The sequence below is a fragment of the Pithys albifrons genome, chromosome Z (assembly GCF_047495875.1).
Source record: "Pithys albifrons albifrons isolate INPA30051 chromosome Z, PitAlb_v1, whole genome shotgun sequence".
NCBI lineage: Eukaryota > Metazoa > Chordata > Aves > Passeriformes > Thamnophilidae > Pithys > Pithys albifrons.
The window spans coordinates 19,599,886-19,620,062 of record NC_092497.1 but is presented as its reverse complement, the minus strand read 5'-3'; the positions used below and the strand labels follow the sequence as shown (position 1 = coordinate 19,620,062).

Below are 20,177 nucleotides of genomic sequence, written 5' to 3'. Positions count from 1 at the left end.
GTGTTACTTCTGGTCTGCATTTTGCTATTTACGTATTTTTGAAAGCCCCTTTAATTGTCCCTCACAGTACTGGACAGCTTCATCTGTAACTGAGCTTTGGCCACAAAGACTTACTCTCTACAATGGCAAGCAACACTTCTGGAGTCTTCCCACATCCAAGGTATTACCAGTTAACATCTGGCAAGCTGAAATCCCCCATTAGGACAGGGGCAGTTGATTTAGAGGTCTCCCTTAGTTCCTTAAAGAATAGTCAGTGTTGTCATCTTGGGTGGGTGGCCTTTAGCAGACTCCCACAATGACATCTGCTTATTTTGTTTGTCTCTTAATCCCTACCCAGATGCCACCACTAACTGCAAGTTCCATACACTCCAGCCCCTCCATGAGATACAATATCACTCCCCCACCTCACTACCCATCTATGCCTCCATAACACCCCAGTCACAGGACTCACTTAATGCCAGTGAAGCTGCATCCACAGGACTAAGCCAAGGATTTCTGTTTCCACAGCCAACGGTGGAAAAAAAGGCACAAGGCAGGGGTCATTTCACTTTTCATATTCATGAGGAGTAAAAGGAAATGAAAGTTTCTTCTGCAGGTACTACAAAAGGAACAGTTCTCTAGTCCAATGTATTCACAGACTCTATTACAAAAAAAAATCTGTCTCATCAATCACTGCAATTCTGTAGTTGCCAAAAACATAAGAATCTGACAAAGCTCATGACAAGTTTCTCCAGACTGAGTTGTGATTTTCCAGCAGCATCACTCTCATCTCTATCAATCGTTAGTGTAGTTACTTTAATAACAGAATTGTTTCAATTCTTTTTGTGAAGTTACTTTCTCACCTTCCAATGCACTGTCTTGTGATATCACTGACAGTGTCAAGTAGTCAGCTATAGAAATAATTAATTACTTTAATCATGACAACAAACTCAGTAGAATTTTATGTAAGATTTAAAGTATTAATATAAATGGCAATTACATGCATTGTTCCTCCTAGACATATCTAGACCAAAATCAGATGGATGAAAATTTGCTTTTTTTTTTAATACAGAAATACAACAAATTTTAACTAAAGCAAGTTTAGTTAGTACACAAGTCTAATAGGGAAAAAGTATACTCCGTGTTAAACTAGTACATGTCTAAAAGATAAATTTTACATTACTCATGAAACATCTTATGTGTTCTCAGTTTTTAGATTCAGAACTAGTAAGAATTTATGAACATGCTCACTTCCCATGAAGTAACACACTTTATACAATGAAATACATACCTATGCTCTGCCTCAAGTGAGCTTGAAAGAACATTTGCCTGAGGGAAAGCTGAAGACTGAATGATCTGTTGAGGTGTAATTGAAGCATTGCCATTCTCCTGTGGAATTTCATTTTCAAAGTTTTGGTTTATATCTGTCTCATGATGAGGACTGTTGCTGTTATGCAAGTTAAAGGACCCACCATCCTGTTAAAAACAATTTTACATTACAAAGTTTAAAAGTGAATTCCATCCACAAATAAATATCCAGAAGTGCTGCAGTTCAGTGATTCCATTTAGATTAAATTAAGTTTAAATGGAGAGACTGCAAACTCCCTCAGAGGTACTTCTGTTCATAACGAATTACAGTTTGCAATACCTACAGGCTCCAGGAATCTCACAGTATGCTACTGATCAGATAATGTCGAAAGCAACTCCCGAGCTTTTCTCAAACTTTTTCTGTAAAGTTTCAAACACATGAAAATTCAAGCTTGCTTAAGCTGCCCTTCATACTTACAGAAGTACATGAAGAGTACTGAGATTGCTGCCAGAAGCCACTTTCTATCATTTATCAGCAGTCACGGATAACCAGAGAGGTCACAGGTGACTGGAGCCTGGCAGATGTGACACTCACCTACAAGAAGGGTTTGGAAGGCGATTCCAGGGAAACACAGGCCTGTCAGCCTGACCTTGGTACCAGGGAAGGTCATGGAGCAGATCAGTGTGAATGCCATATAAGTGTGGCACATATAAGACAAGAAATGGACAAAGCCCAGCCAGCACAGTCCTCCTTGATCAACCTGATATCCTCTCATGACCAGGTGATTTGCTTAGGAGATGAAGAAAAGGCAGTGGATGTTGCCTGCTTGGACTTTAACAGAAGCTGGCAGCCCATGGCTTGGACATGTGCACTCAAATGGGTAAGAACTATACAGATGACCAGGCCAGAGTGGTGGTGAATGGACTTACATGCAGCTGGCAGCAGGTTCCAAGTAGTGGTCCCCAGGGCTCAGTATTGGGGCAAGTCCTGTTTAAAATACTTACTGATGATCTGGATAAGGGACTTGGGTGCACTCTCTGTTTGCAGATGGGTGGGTGCGAGTGTTGATCTGCAGGAGAGTAGGAAAGTTCTGCAGAGGGATCTGGACAGGCTGGGTCAATGGGCTGAGGTCAGTGGTATGAGGTTCAACAACGTCAAGTGCCAAGTACAGACTGCAGGTCACAACAGCCCCAGGCAACACTACAGGCTGGGAAAGAGTGGCTGGAAAGCTGCCTGGTGGAAAAGGATCTGCGTGTGCTGGTCAACATCACTTGAACATGGGCCACCATGTGCCCAGGTGGCCAAGAAGGCCAATGGCATCATGGCCTGTATCAGCAATAGTGTGGCCACCAGGACCAGGGAAGGGATTGACCCATGTGCTGGGCACTCGTGAGGCCTCCCCTCAAATCCTGTGTCCAGGTCTGGGCCCCTCATTACATGAAAGACATTTTGGTGTTGGAGTGTCCAGAGAATGACAAAGAAGCTGGTGAAGGGTCTGGACCACAAGTTCTATGATGAGTGGCTGAGGGAGCTGGAGTTGTTTAGCCTGGACAAAAGGAGGCTCAGAGGGGACCTTATAACTCTCTACAACTACCTGAAGTGAGGTGGTGGCAAGGTGGGGATTGGCTTCTTTCCCCAAGTAACAGGCGATAGAACAAGAAGAAATGGCCTCAAGTTGTGCCAGCAGAGGTTCAGGCTGCGAATCAGGAAGAATTTCTTCACCAAAAGGCCTGTCAAGCATTGGAACAGGCTGCCCAGGAAAGTGTCTGGGTCACCATCCCTGACAGTATCTAAAAGACAAGTAAATGTGGCACCTGGGGACACTACTGGTGGACTTGGCAGGGCTGGGTTACTGGTAGAACTCAATGGCCTTAAAGTTCTTTTCTAACATAAATGAATCTATGATTAGGTTAATTTACTAAGCCTAATTTATTCTTTTTCTTGTTGCTAAAGACACACATACCAAAGTCATTAACATGTATTAACAGTTACTGCAGAAAGATAAAAAGAAACTACTAGGCAGCACTGAAGAAAGATTTACATCATTCAAAATGTAATTCCTTCATTTAGAGATCCAAACCTATGAGTTAACAGCTGGTTACTACAAAGTAAGTAGTTTATGATTCATCTGAAAACTACGATGGCTGGATCTACAATAGGTATGAACAAAAACTACCTTCTCCCGCACATCATGATTCTCATCTTCATGTTCCTCTTTCATTCTCTCTCGTTTCAATGCCTTCAGAAATTCACTCTTCTTATCAGCCCGCATCCTCGTCAATTTTGTTAAACGAGGCTGACCAGATCTGTCCACAGGGGATGAGGAATTTGACCGATTACACTGACGTAGGAATCAGAGAAAGAATGTTAGAACTTTATTCATTTAGATAACTCCTTGAAAGAAAAACAAAAGCACATATAGTTTCAGGTTTCGCACACATTTGCAGTCAAAAGCAGAGGGGAGATTTGTATTTCGGTATATAAACTTTTAACAGGTAAACCTCAGGATGCAGATTTATAGTGCACTGCTAATGAAGAGTGGACCTTGGCAGCTTTGAAATTTAAGCCTATCAGGTTATACTTCCTAATGCAAGGGGTTTATTCCAAAACAAACCTACCAAGGAAACTGTGAAGCACATAAAGGCCACTAATGTGCCTTCCATCTTTTCTCACACATTAGCGTTCAAAAAACATATTTAATACAATTCTGCACAAAACTTACGATTGCCATCATCTAACCAAATACAGATTTGATGAGAAATACAGACATTATTTTACCTCTTTCACTGAATTTTTTGTCACAGCAAATGCCTTCACAGTTGTTTTGAAAGGACTGAAACTGCCAACACCATATGCAGACTCAGGAAGAAATGCATTTCCAAGTTTATTTTCTTTTGCTTGATTTTTCCACTGTGTGGGCTAAACATAAACAGAAATTTAAAGTCATTCACTACAAAAGGAGCCTTTTCAGAAATCTTCAGAAAAATTATTAAGCAAAACCAAATCGTAACTACAACCTTAATGTAGTGCAAACGTCTGCTTTCTTGTGGAAAGGAAGCTGTTTATGAGCAATTCATCTGCTCACAAATATTGTTTACACTACTTATATAAAGACTCAAATTTCAAAAAAATTAAGATCTACATACTTGAGGTATTAGAATGAAAATTTGAGTCTTAAACAGCTGAAAGTATTCTTTTTAAGTGCAGAATGTTAGAGTTAAGAACTAGCCCATCATAAGCTCTTAAGAGCAGAGGAAAATTCCTGAAATAAAAATCTGGAGACAATTTCAAAGAGACCAAAATGACACTAATCATCTCTGAATATATCTGGGACAAATTCTGATGGTATTATTATGCTGCCTATACCTCCCCACTAGGTATCTAATTTTTTTCTATTAAAATCAAGTATACAAAAGGCACTATTGTACCGTTAATTAAGAACGTATTTTTCACTCTCACTTGTACAGCTCCCGCACTTCTCAAAATGGTAAGTGAGAAATAAAGAGAGATCCAATCACAGCATAGTTTAAAAGTTGTTTCTCTTCATTTTTGGGTTTGCTGCACTTAGGAACAGTAGTTTCAGGGATGAAATAAGCATATTCAGAATCACAGTGTGATTTTCCTTGGCATGTTTTCCATGTCAGCAACATCCAATACTCACCTTTGCAGGTGAAGTGACAGGTTTGGGGACTAATCCTTTGTAAACATTTGTGCCAGTTCCGTTCCTCACTGGCTGTGAATGAAGACTTCCCACTGCTGGAAATCCAGATATACACAGTTCTTTTGTATTGCCCTTTTTAATGACCAGCATTCTTTGAGATCTAGATTTAGGATTCAAAGGGTACTCTAAAAAAAAAGAAAAATTAAATGTGTGTGTGTGCACATATGTGCATGTGTATACAATCTTTCTAGTTTCTAGTTCAAAAGGTACTGGACAGCTACATGGTCCAGAGCAAACAGGCATAAATGCAGAACTCAGTTCAGTATTAGCTCCACAAATAACATACTGTACAAACCTGGATAAACACATGTTCTGTTTCATTTTCTGCAACCTGTAAAATATTTTACTTGGCAATGCAGGAACTGCACTTTTTGAAAGTAAAGATATTCTTCAAACAAGCCAGCTACACGGTTCTACAGAATGCTACACAGCAATTCTAAAATCAAAATACTATTAGTCGTTGATAGTTACCCAAACTTCAGAAGAGATTCTGGCTTTCATATCACCCTTAAGGTTTCTAAAAGAATTAATTACTTACATATTTATTAACAGCTCAGTTTAGAGCCAAATGGTCCACAGGGAGGCTCTGTAAACATGAGACAAGATGTGCACTACTCCAGACCATGCCAATAACCAGTTTCTCTAGTTCATGCCTCAAATGGGCAAAACAGGACATCTGAAGCTTACAACATTTCCACGTTCAATGGAGTGCCTCTTAAGAGACATACAGTCAGCTGTCATACTAGAGAAAATAACATTTAGTATTTTCAGGGCACACCTATTAAAAACAGATATAAAATTTTCAAAAAGTCAAAATATATATATATATTTGGTACATGCATTCCAATGCTGTGTTAAGTCTTTTCCAAGATTATCACCTCTTTCTACTGGCAATTCTATTTCAGTGGCAGAGTCATTATATCTTCCATTTGAAAAAACCTATCTTAAAAGCATATGTGACTTCAGCTTTCTTTTGCAGGCAGAAGTTACAAAACATTTGCCATAATTGTAACTTCATTCTCATTAAACCTTATGACAAAGAGTTTTCATTGTACTTGCATGCTGGCATCAAGTATACAAATGCTAAAATGAAATCTAATAGAAGCATACATTTTTAACAAGTATTAGAAGGAATTGTAACACTCCTCTGTACTAATATGGTTTTCTTTAAAAGGAAATAATAGCAGGCCTAATTCCAGTTTTTCAATTACAAAACAACGTTTTCAACTGCAAAGCTGAAAAGTTTTAACAAGTCTCTGCACAGTATCTTACAGGTTGGACTAGGTGATCTTCAAAGATCCCTTTCAAACCAAACCATTCTATAATTTTATGTAGCTAACAGAACTGTTCCTTCCTTTGCTTGTGAAGACTGATGTCCAAAATGCCTGGAAAGCTTGCCTTCCCTCAAGTTGCTATATATTTTTCCCAGCTTGGTTAGGAAAGAATTTAGTTATTGTTGTGATTTTCACATGAAAGCTGCTAAATACACAAAACCAGAAAGCTCTTCAATTGTTCAGGATCCTGCAGAGGTTCATAGCAATTACATATTTATATCGAAGGGTTGGCATACATCCAAAGTTACCCAAGAGTGCAAAACAAACTGGGGAAGTATGAGAACAAGAATCAACAAATTAAAGCACCATTTAAAATCTAAGTATTAGCAATAGTTTAAGTAACAGCTTTTGTGTTTAGTTAAAAATATTTTTAAATAATAGGAAATGTTCTTATTTTTAGTACATTTATTACTTTAAAACCTCTGCAATCTAAAGCTACCACCTTCTTAAGGGTAAACAAGTGACAAGATAAAACCCATAGAATTGTAAAGTTATAGATAAATGTGAGCAGATAGAGATGAGAAAACAATCCCAGACCACAGTTCTGTTCAATGCCTGTCCTCAGGATTGGATTTGTTACAAATAATTCATAAACACAACCAACAGCTTAAGACATTTGCTTCCAGAGAGAGACCTTAAAGCTAATCTACACTTCCAAGCCTACCAGGCTTCTCTCCAAATTCTTCCAACATGTTTAATCAGTCAGAAGCATAAAGCCTTCAACTAACAATCACATTGCCAGTTTAGGTGACCCACCTGCACTGCATTTCTTTTTGAAAATAAAGATAAATGTCAAGATAAATTCTTGACATCTTTACAAGAAGAGGTATACTTGTTCCAAGAAAGAATCCTAGCTGTGACTGCAACTACAGACCAATCAACTGATACTCAAATAGAAGTGTCAGCTCTTTGAAAAAAAGATACCTACATTGTAGTAATATTAAATTTTCCTAATTTCAATCTATACCTTTATAATTCTAAAAAAAGGTCTGTGTATTAAATAAAACTACTCTATATCTCCACTACCTTTTCACATTTAAAAACATCAAAAATACTCACCCCATACACCTGCAGCTAAAGATTTATTCTGGTTTGGTTCCCTCTCATATTCAGGGTTTAGAGATGGCTGAAAAAAAGTTTTATAATTATAAAAAAATAAGTCTTGAATTCTGGGATGAATGAAATGAAGAATCACAGCAACGCCTGCAGTATGACCTCTGCTGACAAAGATGTTTAAATGGAGACAGACTAGACACTTCTCTCTGTGATCCAAACAGGTCCGTGCTCACTTATTTCTCTTCTCCAACCAAACACCTCAAGAAGCAGCTGACGCCATTACACAAACCACCCAGAGAAAGCAAAAAAAACACCAATGTATGTTTCTTCAAAGAGGAATATCACCCTCCCCCTTACATCCTACATTCTAGACTAAAGCACTGGATCCCAAAAGAACACTGGCATAAAGATCACTTTGTTACTATTTCAGATTTCCAATAAGGTAACCATGTAGAATTTAATACGTACACATATCACAGCAAACTGGAACTCAACTGTAGTTTCATTTAAATACACTAGTGACAATAAAAAACATATCATGATAAAATCTGGATACAAAATGAGAAACATGCCAGAGGACAAACAACTAACATCCTCCTACTACAGATCCCTTCTATGATGACTTGAAACTAGTGACATTTCATGAAGTAGCTCGTAATGGGCAAAACGGTAATTGCAAAGAAAATGAAACCTTGTTTGTTATAATTACAATTAACTTACAAAGTCCTCAGCCTCAAACTGATTGGGTACTTCTTTGTCTTCCTTTTTGCGCATTTCATTATCAGGTACAATGTTTTCATGCAGTCCTTGCCCTTTTCCACAGTGGAAAGTGCTGGTGCGAGTACGGGAACCTCCGCCATGGTATGCCCCACAATGGTTTAGGTTTTCTGGACAATTTCTGCCTTGTGAACGCCAACTATTCCTCTCTTTTCTCCCAAAATGCCCTTCAGATTTTTAATTTCAAAGAAACATAATTACAAACAATTTAAAAGAATATTCTATTTTTGCATAATTTTTAAAGAAGTTAAGTCAGCAGCTCTGTATTCTGGGATATGATAACATAGTAAAGAAATCTTCATTGACATAAAGAGCAGGGAAAAATTTACACAACAGTGCCAGAAAGAAAGGACAGTCAGCCAACATTAAGACAAGTCAACCTCCTTATTCAGCCACAAATTTATATACTGTTGGTAATGTATTAACTCAGTGCTCGTATTCTTCTCAGGAAAGAAACACACTTGGAATCATATTACTTAAACCAAGCCTTAGGGCTCACATCCCCACCCAGATCTGTCTTTCCATGGGCTCTATTTTAGCGCTGAAAAAGAATTTAACCTAGATAAGCTCTCATCATCAGACAACTTCTCTAGCTAGAGTACTACAAAGCAGTTACATAAACATATTCACAACATTCTGTAAATTATACCTCCATTAGGCCGTCCAATGTTAGGATCAAACTCCTCTGAAGAGTTGTGTCTTCTGCGATTTGTCTCAAAACGATTCTCTGCCCACGAAAAATTTTCAGAATGTTTCTCAAAATTCAGTGACGACTGCAAAGGAACACAAGTGGTAGACCTGAGATCTGATTAATAACAGAATCATCAGAACTGAAACATGGACATTGTTCACACTATGTGCAGCAATCCATTTTTTGAAGAACTTTGAATGACAGATAATGCGGCAGTCCTCAAGTGTGCGCATGTTCGGAGCTCTGTCACCATCTCTCATGCTGGCAAAGTGATGCTGTTTCTTCTGCTCCAGGACACTGAAACAGCACTGAGCACTCTGCTTGTGACACAAGGTAAAAATTCCAAGTGTCCCTGGTTTTGGCAGCAGAACAAAGCACAAGTGACATGTGTTGCAGCAGAGGAAAAAAATAACAAAAAAGGTACGAAAGGACAAAAGACCACAGTTGGAAAGACAGAAAAGAAGTCTGGCGTCACAGTTTGGATTGTCAGAGACCACACATACTCATTCCATAGAAAGCAAGAAGTCACTTCCACCACAAGCAGCTGTACCTAAAAGAAGCCAAAATCGTTAGTCTTGTCATTATAACTTAATATGGAAAATATAGCAACTCATGAAGTACAAATAAAACTAGAGCCAAAAGTGTACAGATTCACAAAGATACTGGAAATTTTCAGCTTCTAAGTAGACATGTAAGAAATTTTTTAAAAATTAAATTTTAATTTATCAGCAGGAAGTACTTTATAAATGAAAACCTTATATTGAGGAATAGCCTTCAGAAATCAAACCACATTCTGATTACAACTCAAGACTAAATGAAAAAATATCTTGTCTTATCCAACCCATCTTCTTTATAACTTCTGTCTGGCTGTGCCTTTTTAAGAGTCTACCATGTCTTTCACTGATACATGTTGAAAATTCAAAAACTAACGTTTCGTTCTGCAGAAGTAGTGCTGAGTCCTTACTGCTGTTCACAGATATGCCCCAGTGAGAGGCAGCAGAGAGTTGTGTTACCTCCAATGCAGATGAACTAAACCCCCCTTCCATCCCAGCAGGCTCACTGTGCTGCACATGTACAAAAGATTCAACACATCTCGGGGCCACAGGAGGTACAAATGTATAAAAGCACTGCTGGGTGCAAACATGCTTGTTGACAAAAAACTCAGCATGCACCAGCAATGTGCGCTCACAGCCCAAAAATCCAACAAAGTCCTGGGGTGCACAAAAAGCAGCAAGGCCAGGAGGTTGAGGGAGGCGATTCTGCCCCTCTACTCCACTCTGGTGAGACCCCACCTAGAGTACTGCATCCAGCTCTGGGGTCCCCAGGGCAGGAACAACATGGAACTGTTGGAGCAAATCCAGAGGGCCTCAAAGTTGACAAGGGGACTGAAGCACCTCCCATATGAAGAAAGGTTGAGAAAGACAGAGCTGTTCAGCTTGGAGAAGAGGAGGTTGCATGGAATTCTCATAGCAACCATCCAGTATCTGAACAGGGCCTACAGAAAAGCTGGAGAGGAACTCTTCATCAGGAAGTGTACTGACAGAACTAGGAGGAATGGCTTTAAACTGAAAGAGAGTAGGTATAGATTGGATATCAAAAAGAAATTGTGAGGAACTGGAACAGTTTGCTCAGAGAAGTTGCAGATGCCCCATACTGGAAGCGTTCAAGGTCGTGCTGGATGGGGCTCTGAGCAGCCTAGGTTAGTGGAAGGTGTCCTTGCCCATGGCAAGGGGGTTAAACTAGACAACCCTTAAGGTCCCTTCCAACCCAAACCACCCTGTGATTCCAGGAGTATCGACTTTGCCACACCCAAAGTACCAGTACCAACTCTGCTGCCTCAAGCTCACTCCTCCTGAGCTGTCGCTTCAAGAGAAAAAGCACAGCAGTAATGGTGAAAGCCTTGAGTTTATTTCAACAGTTATTACCCAGTCACATCTAATTAAGCTATATCAGTGTTGAAACTACTCCACCAAAGTGAGCAGGGAAAAGAAAGCCCCCCATGAAAAAGGACATCAGAGAAATGGGTTTAACTACCTTGGAAAACATATTGAAGAAAATTATTTCCTTCTTTCCATGTCCCCCACAGAGACAATGACATACAAAAAAACATACCCAAGTTCTACTGAAAATACCCCTGCAGACCTCAAAGTGTTGTTCAAAATTCACTTCTTAAAATTCAAACTCAAAATAAGCAGATATGTTTAAAACTCAAAGCATATACTTCCAAATGATACAGAAGTCAAATGCAAATTGACTGCCTGCTCAATTTGAGACCTGGGAAGCAAATTACTGGACAAACTGGGAGAGAGAAAAATCAGAAAACTGCAAAAAACAATTAAAATATTTTAGTTCAAAAATTTTAAAATTATTCTAAATATTTCAGTAAAAAAATAAATCCTTAAACAGATTTTGAATCAGTTGTCAAAAATTTCAGCAAGTTCCAGACCTGACAATCATAGGTGAAATTTTAGAAGACAGCTTTGTGTGCTCATTTACATACAACAACATTCTAATATTGCCTTTGGAATTTAACTTCCATTTTTTCATAGTAACTTCAAAAAACAATCAACATTTTCCTAAGTGCCACTGACAGCATTCACATGTAATGTTTGAGTCGTACATGATACAATGAATCTAAAGCCTCTAAATTTTGTGCAAAGATAATGCAGTTTGCATTTTCCCCACATGATGGAGGTACCAGCCTATGAAACCTGTTGTGGCAGAAATAAGTCAGGTTTGTAAACAACAGAAAATCTATTGGCAAGTTCGGGAAGTTGAGAAATTATCTGACTCAGTTCAGCCAGCCAAGAAAAAGGGAAAGAAGCAACACAGATTTCTGGCAATAAAAGAAAATTTAGTGATTAGCAAGATGTAAAAGTGAACTTCCAAAAAGTGAGTTTATTTGCCTGCCTGCAATCTCCACATACACTCTTTGGAGCAATTCTTCCTTAAAAGTTTTGTCTATATGCCAAGATGGCTTTATGCACCTTCCCATTTTCACCTGCCCATCTGCAATACTGCACTGACACAAACAGAGTAGTTCCAAACCTGGACAAAACCTACTGAGTGATGCATAGCCACTCATCTAGGTGGATTTTGCTCTGTCAATAAAGAGATTACAGAAGAGAGGAAATCAGCAGCAATACATACGATGGATTTCAGTCAAGCTGTAATCTGCATGTCACATTAGAAAGCTCATTCACAATCACTGCTTCCTGGCATCAAGTTTTTACAATGCTAACCTTGAGCTAGGCTAAGGAGGTAAGGAGGAACATCTCAGGTACCAAGGATTGAGGGGGGAAACCAAGCTTCTCTAGCTGCAATTGCTAGAACTGCCTCTTCAAGAAAATAAAAATTTTCAAGTGCTTATTATCCAAATGTACTGTATGTCACAAAATGCTGATCACTGAGGGAGAAGGTAATGCAGGGAAATAAGGTGCATTCCCAACAATGACACACTAATACTATAACTGAGTAAGCATCCAATACAGAGTTATTTTAAGAGAAGAAGGTCTAACTAAACTCCTTTAGGCAAAGAATCATGGAAGAGAATAGGATCCACAATACACACTTGCAATGTAATTTTGCATAATTCAGGAATGCAGCGACAAATACAACCCATACCTCAGATACATTCGAGTGGTAAAAGAGAAGTTCTGAAAGTTACTTTTATCCTGGTGTTTTGACACATCAAGCATGCAGGTAAAGCTCTTTCAGGAGATTCTTGAAATATGTGATGCAGACTGTTTTGCAATTGTTGTACCATATTAAATAAAACTCCAATTACTTATCCAATTTAAAACATATTAAATTGAAAAAAAAAAACAGATCAAAAGTTTTGAATGCATTGGAAGTGATGAAGAATGAAAACCGAGTCTGTGAACCAGCATGGAACAGATAGGCCTGATGTTCCCAGAAAAGTAACTGAGTTGCTGATAGACTATACTAAACAAAGGATATAGCTGAGTCAGGGAAGAAGCAGCATAACCAGAGCAATAGAAATAAGGACATTCAACAACCTGACCAAAAAACTGTGTGTGTGTTAAGTGTGTGTAGACATACATAAGCAAAGTAATAGAACTAACACTTCCAGCTATTTGTGTGTTTAATAATACCATAAGCCTATTGCCATAAATTTATCGTGACTAAGCATTTTTTCATGGACACGAAAGACTGCATGAAACTTTATATAACTACACTAAATAAAGGCAAAGTCATTTTCATAGCTGCAGACAGAGATATTGCACTCAAAACATTGTAATGAAGACAGGTGTATATATAGGAAAACAGATGACAGGAGTTTTAATACCCAGTGCTGAGTCTGCTTCTGCATTTGCACAGATTAAGAAGAAATAGTAGAAAGACAGGCCAGGAAAAAACAAGCATTCCCAGGATAGACATACTCAAGACTTCCTAGAATATGTGCAAATCCTAACAATTCAGAGATTGCTATTTCCTGTTTCCAAGTTAACTGACCCATTATATAAAGTAACAGTAGTTTAAAACAACCAGAGTGAAGATGCACAACAGTTTAAAAGTACCGCACTCCACCAAGCATCTCATCATCAACTGCAAAGCCATTCTAGAAGATATAAAAAAGGATTTTTTTTATTATCTGGATGATACAATAACACTCCTGAAAAATTTGTGTATGTATGTATGGCCAGACTTTGCAAATAAAGATTTGGGCAGGGCTCTCCCCATGTGGGTGTGCCCTTCCAGCCTGCACAGTGGATTTTTTAGGTCAGGCACAGCATGCACAGAACTGACCACACTGTTTAAGTCCTCAGGTCCTTCTGCCAGGGTCGAGTGAGCTTGGACAGTGACAGTGAAGTCCTCAGGACTGTCACAGCACCTGGTACTAACCAGGGCTGACCCTGCTGAGCATCCGAGATGTGACGGGATGGAATGGCAGGGAGGCTTTGAACTGCCAGGGGATGGTCCCCACTGAGATTCGAACTCAGGACCTTGGGATTCAGTCCAGAGTGCTCTCATTTATGCCACAGGACTGCCCTTGCAAAATTTATAGGATGCAGAGAAAGTCCGAAGCAAGAATATCAAGTCCATGCCTCTGTCTTGGTACTTCTAGGATGGAATACAGTCATTAATTTTAAACTTCTGATGGAGGCAATCTTAATTCAACCACAGCTCCTGCTTCTTTATATGAGTTCAGCTGCCCAAGCAAAAAAAAATTCTACTGGAAGTATGAGTTTGACAATCTTGGTACAACTACTTAAATCATGACAACAAAATTTGCTAGATATCACCTGTCATCACCCTTTTCACTAAGAGGTTTTTACTGTGATTGAGGTTATGACATTTAAACTTCCCAAATAATGGGAGTGCCTGTTCAAAAGAATAACACAGAACATACCTTTGTTGATGATGGTGGAGTAGGAAAATTAAGCCAGGCTGGAGCAAAGTCATGCTGCGCCATTTAGGTCCAGTCTCACCAAATCAATGAAAAAAGGCTCAGCACCTCATGGCAAGTCCCTGCAATCAAAAGAACAAGAAATGAGTACTTTCAGATGTTACAAGAGGATTACACTTGTTGTGCTTTGATCAGTATTTCCCTTCTGTTTTCCAGTACTGTTTTCTCACACACATCTGGTTTAGCATATAACTACCCTCATGTCATTTATTTGTGCTTTTATTACTCAAGTGTCACACAAATATTGCAGCTATCATGAAAATACAACTGTAACGTTAATTTCTTTATTTCCTCTTCTAAGTGGGATGAAGTATTTTGTGAAGTTCTGACTCAGAACACTATAGCAAAATAAGCTTGTTGAAATACTTCTAGTACTATCTAGAATGGCTTACAGAAACTATTTCTTTAGCTTCCTAGAAGCTGATATTTTTAATTAGTCCTTAACAGTTGGTCTCAGAGGCCATATTAAAATTCCTTATGAAAAACTAGATGCCTGGGACAACCACAAACCCCACATTGCCTCTAGCTTCAATGGAAACAATCAAAATCTCGTAAAATTGTCCTGTTTGAATACAGGCAAGAGAAAGTAACAGCTAAAGTTTAAAACCCAAGAATACTTCTATCCTACACTCTTCCCACAGGTAACAAAACACTTCTCCATAAGCAAAAGAATGCAAGGTAATATGAACTGTATTATCTGAAGCTGAACTATAGCACAGACAGGAAAGAAATGGAGGAAACACTGCCTGAATTATGACAGGGTAACTGAATCGTGCTCTGCAGCCAGTCCCTGCAAAATGACCAATAATTCAAAAATGCCTTAAGTATGATATATACACACTACTAGAAACTCACCTCCTAAAAACACAATTAGCACCCATATGCATTTCGTAGGGAGACCCAAGTAAATGTGTATTTCACATCTCTGAACAACACAGTGCAAATCTGTTTGTCAGTGAGTGCTGATGTTGTTCACTGTAATCTATGGCTGCTTAACGTAAGAACTGTGGAATCTGGTACATGGTAACCCTTAATCATTGTCATATTCTGGCCTGAACCAGGCTATTGCAGATTTCCAGTGACAGACAAGAATGCCCCAGCTTCTAAAAGGAAGTCTAACAGAATTCTTAGACTGTACTTAGTGTTAAACTGTAGTTAGGTGAGTTGCTGGTTCGTTTTAAAGACATGATGTCATACTTAGGTTTTTAGGTACTCCAATACCAGAGTTAAACTGTAAGGTAAGATGGACAATTATTATCATTAAATAGAGAAGACAAGGTTAAAAGTATGTCTCACACAAATAACTCACTATAAATTATTCTGCTGAAGTCATCCAACACTCACTTCAAAACTAACCTCACAAAAATCCAGAGAAATTTTCCAAATATTTTAGTTATGTTAAACTAAAGCAAAACAAATGAAGAAAGTTCTAGAGTTAATGAACATTCACATAAATGGCTTCTCATTCTAACAGGAACCATATTCACTTTCATACTATTCAGCAATACTATAGAAAAGCATACATGTTTACAGATGAACCAACAAAAGAGATGTTAAATTCAGAAACAACAAATCTGAGCATATTCCAGGAAAAAAAAATTTTATTCTCCTTCCCTCAGATACAGTTCTCATCTCCAAGTAGAAGAATCATGAAATCTTTAGAGAGGATCAAGACAGGTATCCATACCAAAAAATCAGCACAACAACAAAATCTTCAGATCAAGGCACTCACAGTCTGAAAACCAATGAATAAGATCAGGTTTACATCAAATAAGAACGTAACAAAGATTCCACAAAGCATTACCAAGTTATTCATGCATCAGCTATTAGGAACAGGACAACAAATGCACTAACAATGTGATTTTTTAGTAGATTGATCTAACTGTTTTGAGAAAACTGGTCGAGCTTCCTAACACTACTTATGCAACTGCCATGAGAAATGTTTGTTATTAACTCGCTAACATTCCGATCTTTTACCCTTTGCAAAAAAAACAATAGTTCAGAAAGACTTGGTGATCACCAACCATCCTAGGACTGTAAGAGTGTTTTTGAAAGAGCTTTTCCCACAGCTCACTGACTCTGGGTGTCTATTTCTTCATGTAACAATTGTTCTAGAAGCAGATTCAAGTCTTCCTCATGTTCTCAGCTTAAAAAGCTCTAAAAAAGGTTTTGATAGTGCTGCTCTGTCATATGGGTCAATCCTTTCTCTACAAAGCAGTATAATGAAATGGTAAAAACAGAGGCCTGGGCCATAACTACACAACACTCAGAGCACAAAGTTAGCACCAGAGTATCTGTAAATACCACTAAGTCCATAAAACTCTTTTAGAGCTAATTCTTCCAAATAGTTTTGATAAAAGAACAGTGAGAACAAAAGCAAAGATTTGTTTCTAGAACATTATTGACCAAATTCACAGGCTTACAGTTAAAGACCAGCAGCAGAAAAGCAATTCCTGTGAATATGAGCCTCCACACCAAAGTCAAGAAAACACTTTCTTTCACAAATTCTACATGTGGTTAGTCTGGCAAGGGAACATCGAGTACTTTCACTATTAAACCTTTCTAACTTTGAACAGGCACAAACATTTCAGCCATAATTAAATGGGAAACAAACAGCAGGTCAGGAGAAGATATTTTCTTAAAACTGCTTTAGAGTACATTGCCTATTCAGCTTAAAGTTACAGGTCCATGTTCTACCAGGCTTCATTAATATTCTTACAGATGTTAGCTCTCTGATGTTGCCAAAAAATTAATTCTAAAATGTATTTTAATATAAAAAATTTCCATTACAAGTGTAATCTCTGCTTAGATAATCTGACTGAAACTTGATAGCTCTATGATACTCTTCATTCTCAGGAAGCTGTTTTAGATAAATTGAAAACAGATCCCAAACTGTAAGAATGGGATGTCAGCACCACAGGCAGGATTTACTGTGCTTAAATCCCCTCATGATCAGCTGGGTTGCCAACACTGGTGTGTTCCTTGCTTGCTTTACAACTTAACTTAGACCAACAACCAAGTCTAGCAAATTATTCTGCAACACATTCCAATACCAGAAAAGTTTCTTCTGCCAGGTCTGAGTCAAGTGTTTTTCCCTTGCTATTCAGGTACTTTACTGAAGCTATTCCAAGAAGTAAGAGACATGTCTGCATTTTGCAACCTTTATTCAGATTTGTATTATCCACAAACTCAGTAAGTGTACACTCTACTTCATTACTGTAGTTATTAATAAAAATACCGAAGGGACTTCTTATGAAATGTACTTGGTAATGTATTTCCAGCTCGACATCAAACAACATCTGCCTTTACAGAGACTGAGGAGACACTAAGGCTTTGCTAACACTGATCATCAGCAGAAACAGAACTACTTTTAAATTAAATGGAAACAACATTTAAAGCATTTGAACAGAATGACAGTCAGTAAAATATGACAATGCTTTAGTTATACTGACATGAAAAATCCATATGTCTGCAAATTTTCTCACATGCACATCACCCTACAGACAGACAGCCCCTGTTCGGTGACACCACCAAAGCAGCTGATGCCCTCCCAGCACTAACACAGCCACCAGAATCAAACTTACTGAGGCAAACACCACAGATTTGAGCACAATCCCAGCATTTTCAGAAACACTCCTGGCAACAAAAGAGTAGGCCCAAAATTTATCACTGACCATTTAAGCCATCAATCCGTGTCAGTACAAATCTGCTGCTCTTCAACCAATGTCACAAAAGCTCAGCTTGTCTAATACTGAAGCAGAGCTGCAAAATTCTAGAAAGGTAAGAAAAAGATACCGAAGTACTGCTATCCTCATACTATTAACACTCAAATGTCTTTGATCAGACTGCTCAAAATGTTGTCCCTTCTTAGCAGTACCCTCTGGGGACCAATTCAAGTACTGTGCAGAGAATTCAGTAAAGAAAGTCTTCCACAACCCACAAATTCAGGTAAAATTCATGTGTGCCTGTGTTGTGGATAATCAAATAGTTTACAGTGAAGCTGAAAATCCTGTTCTTAAGTTTTACATCCTGGGGGCTTGGATTTGAGAGACGTCTGTAAAGCACCGTGCTTCAGGCAGCATGAAGTAATTACTCTAATAGTCAATGAAATGAAACAATTCTATCATTTTGTGAAGTACAATCTTCAATAATATGACACTGACTGCCAAGGAATAATGAACAGCTGGTTGCAGATGATACACAGTGAAGAGATTTGTCACAAATACTACACAGTCATCTACTCTGAGCCACATCTGCAGCTAAAATAAGAACACTGCACCAAATACACTTGACCAACATACAAAAAAGCTTGGGATGGAGCGTTTCATGGTTCAGTCAATAAGTCCTTTTGGGACAGAAAGTGTTTCTCATGAGTTGTCAAGCAGCAGGAAACACTACTTTCTAAACAAATTTGTGTTATATGAAGAGCATTTGGGAAACCTTAATATATTCCCTCTCTTTTAGAGAAGGAAGTAACATGCAGAGAAGCGGAAAGCCACTGGAGAATTAGGACTCACGACTTCTGTGAAAAGGCTAAGAAACAACACTCAAAGTCAACCCCAAACCCTGCAAAACAACAAAAATTAAACTACCAACCATTAAACCAACCATCATTAGTTTAGCTTGTGCTTACCAAATAAATATTAAACAGTATAGTCAATTTTCCCTTCACTACTACATTTTTCCTTTTTAAATTACCACAGAAAAAGACATAAGTGAAAATCACACTTTGAGTAAAAGCACAGAAATTCAGAATTTTATCTCAGCCAATAATGAACTATTTTCAGCATTCAGGGAGAAGAAAAGTCTAAGCAAATCACTTGTCTTGTTTTGCCTTATAAAATGAGGACATGAGATGTATTTAAGAAGTGGTTATGGACATCCGAAGGAATAAATTTCACCAAGAAAGGAGATATAATAATTCAAAACCATCAGAATCAGAGGAAGATATCAAACACAGTACACTGAGGCTGGATACATGTTCTAAAGATCAGAAGAGCACCATTTTGAAATAACTTTAAGACTTTAAACAAATGCTTGAACCTGTCAGTTTCTGACAGGTTCTGACTTCTAACTCAGACACTAATAATTGTAAGTAAAGAGTTAAATGGGGCAGACTGTGCATGTACACAAAATTAACACTGTAATTATTAATCCACTTTTTCTGCATCCTCAGTGGTAACCATGTAAGAATACTGTCTCCCCAGCAACTATTTCCCCTCTCTCCTCTGCTACTTGAAATCCATACACTGCTTAAAAAACAAACCTTTTCAGCATGAAGAACCCCTTTTTTTTCCTTGCAATAATACAGATAGCATTCAATGTGGTACAAAAGCAGAAAACACCATTGTATTCACGAACATTCAGATGACCTTAGCAAAGTGCTTCTTCAAGCTTCATCTTAATATTACAGTTTTCATTTTATATTCAACCTCCTTTATTTTACTATTGCTGGGACTAAAAGTTAAACAGCCAAGACTACTAACATTTATGTTTCGTTTGCAAAGCTTGCTTGTAAGCTAAAACCTCCACACAGTTCTCACACAAAACAGGGGAATGAGCAGATCAAGAAGATCCTGATGAACAAACTGTTCAAAACAGTGTTATGGAATACATCTTGGCTTTAATAAATGCAATTTCTCACATTTTAATACAGTCTGTGTAATTTCTTATAGTAAAAATTCATTTTTTTAAATCCCTTTTTTTCCTCCCCTATGTTTACCAAGAGACAAAAGAGGGGGAAAGGGAAAAAAATGCTTGCTTATTGTGACTCCGTAATGCAAAATTGGACTGTGTTAAAGGTTCAAACACAGGAAGGTGGTGTTGGAGAAGCCCTCTCAGAGAATTTTTCTCACCATACCAACACAAAAGGTTTAGGC

The 20,177-nt window shown here is 38.2% G+C and overlaps 1 protein-coding gene across 8 annotated transcripts in view; it reads right to left on the bottom strand.

Moving 5' to 3' along the window:
- Nucleotides 1-20,177, bottom strand: part of GPBP1 (GC-rich promoter binding protein 1) — a 55,138-nt gene that overhangs the window by 5,781 nt on the left and 29,180 nt on the right. For 6 of the 8 annotated variants that reach the window (XM_071581289.1, XM_071581287.1, XM_071581285.1 and 3 more), the window contains 8 exons: nucleotides 14,242-14,360; nucleotides 8,826-8,949; nucleotides 8,120-8,343; nucleotides 7,403-7,469; nucleotides 4,950-5,134; nucleotides 4,067-4,207; nucleotides 3,465-3,629; nucleotides 1,271-1,455 (listed from right to left, as the gene is read on the bottom strand). In XM_071581289.1, coding sequence (XP_071437390.1) covers nucleotides 1,271-1,455; nucleotides 3,465-3,629; nucleotides 4,067-4,207; nucleotides 4,950-5,134; nucleotides 7,403-7,469; nucleotides 8,120-8,343; nucleotides 8,826-8,949; nucleotides 14,242-14,304 — 1,154 coding nt within the window. In that variant the 5' untranslated portion in view covers nucleotides 14,305-14,360. Of the gene's footprint in view, nucleotides 1-1,270; nucleotides 1,456-3,464; nucleotides 3,630-4,066; nucleotides 4,208-4,949; nucleotides 5,135-5,547; nucleotides 5,744-7,402; nucleotides 7,470-8,119; nucleotides 8,344-8,825; nucleotides 8,950-14,241; nucleotides 14,361-20,177 lie in introns of those variants that run through there. The other 2 variants (XM_071581291.1, XM_071581292.1) reach the window with 2 other exon arrangements.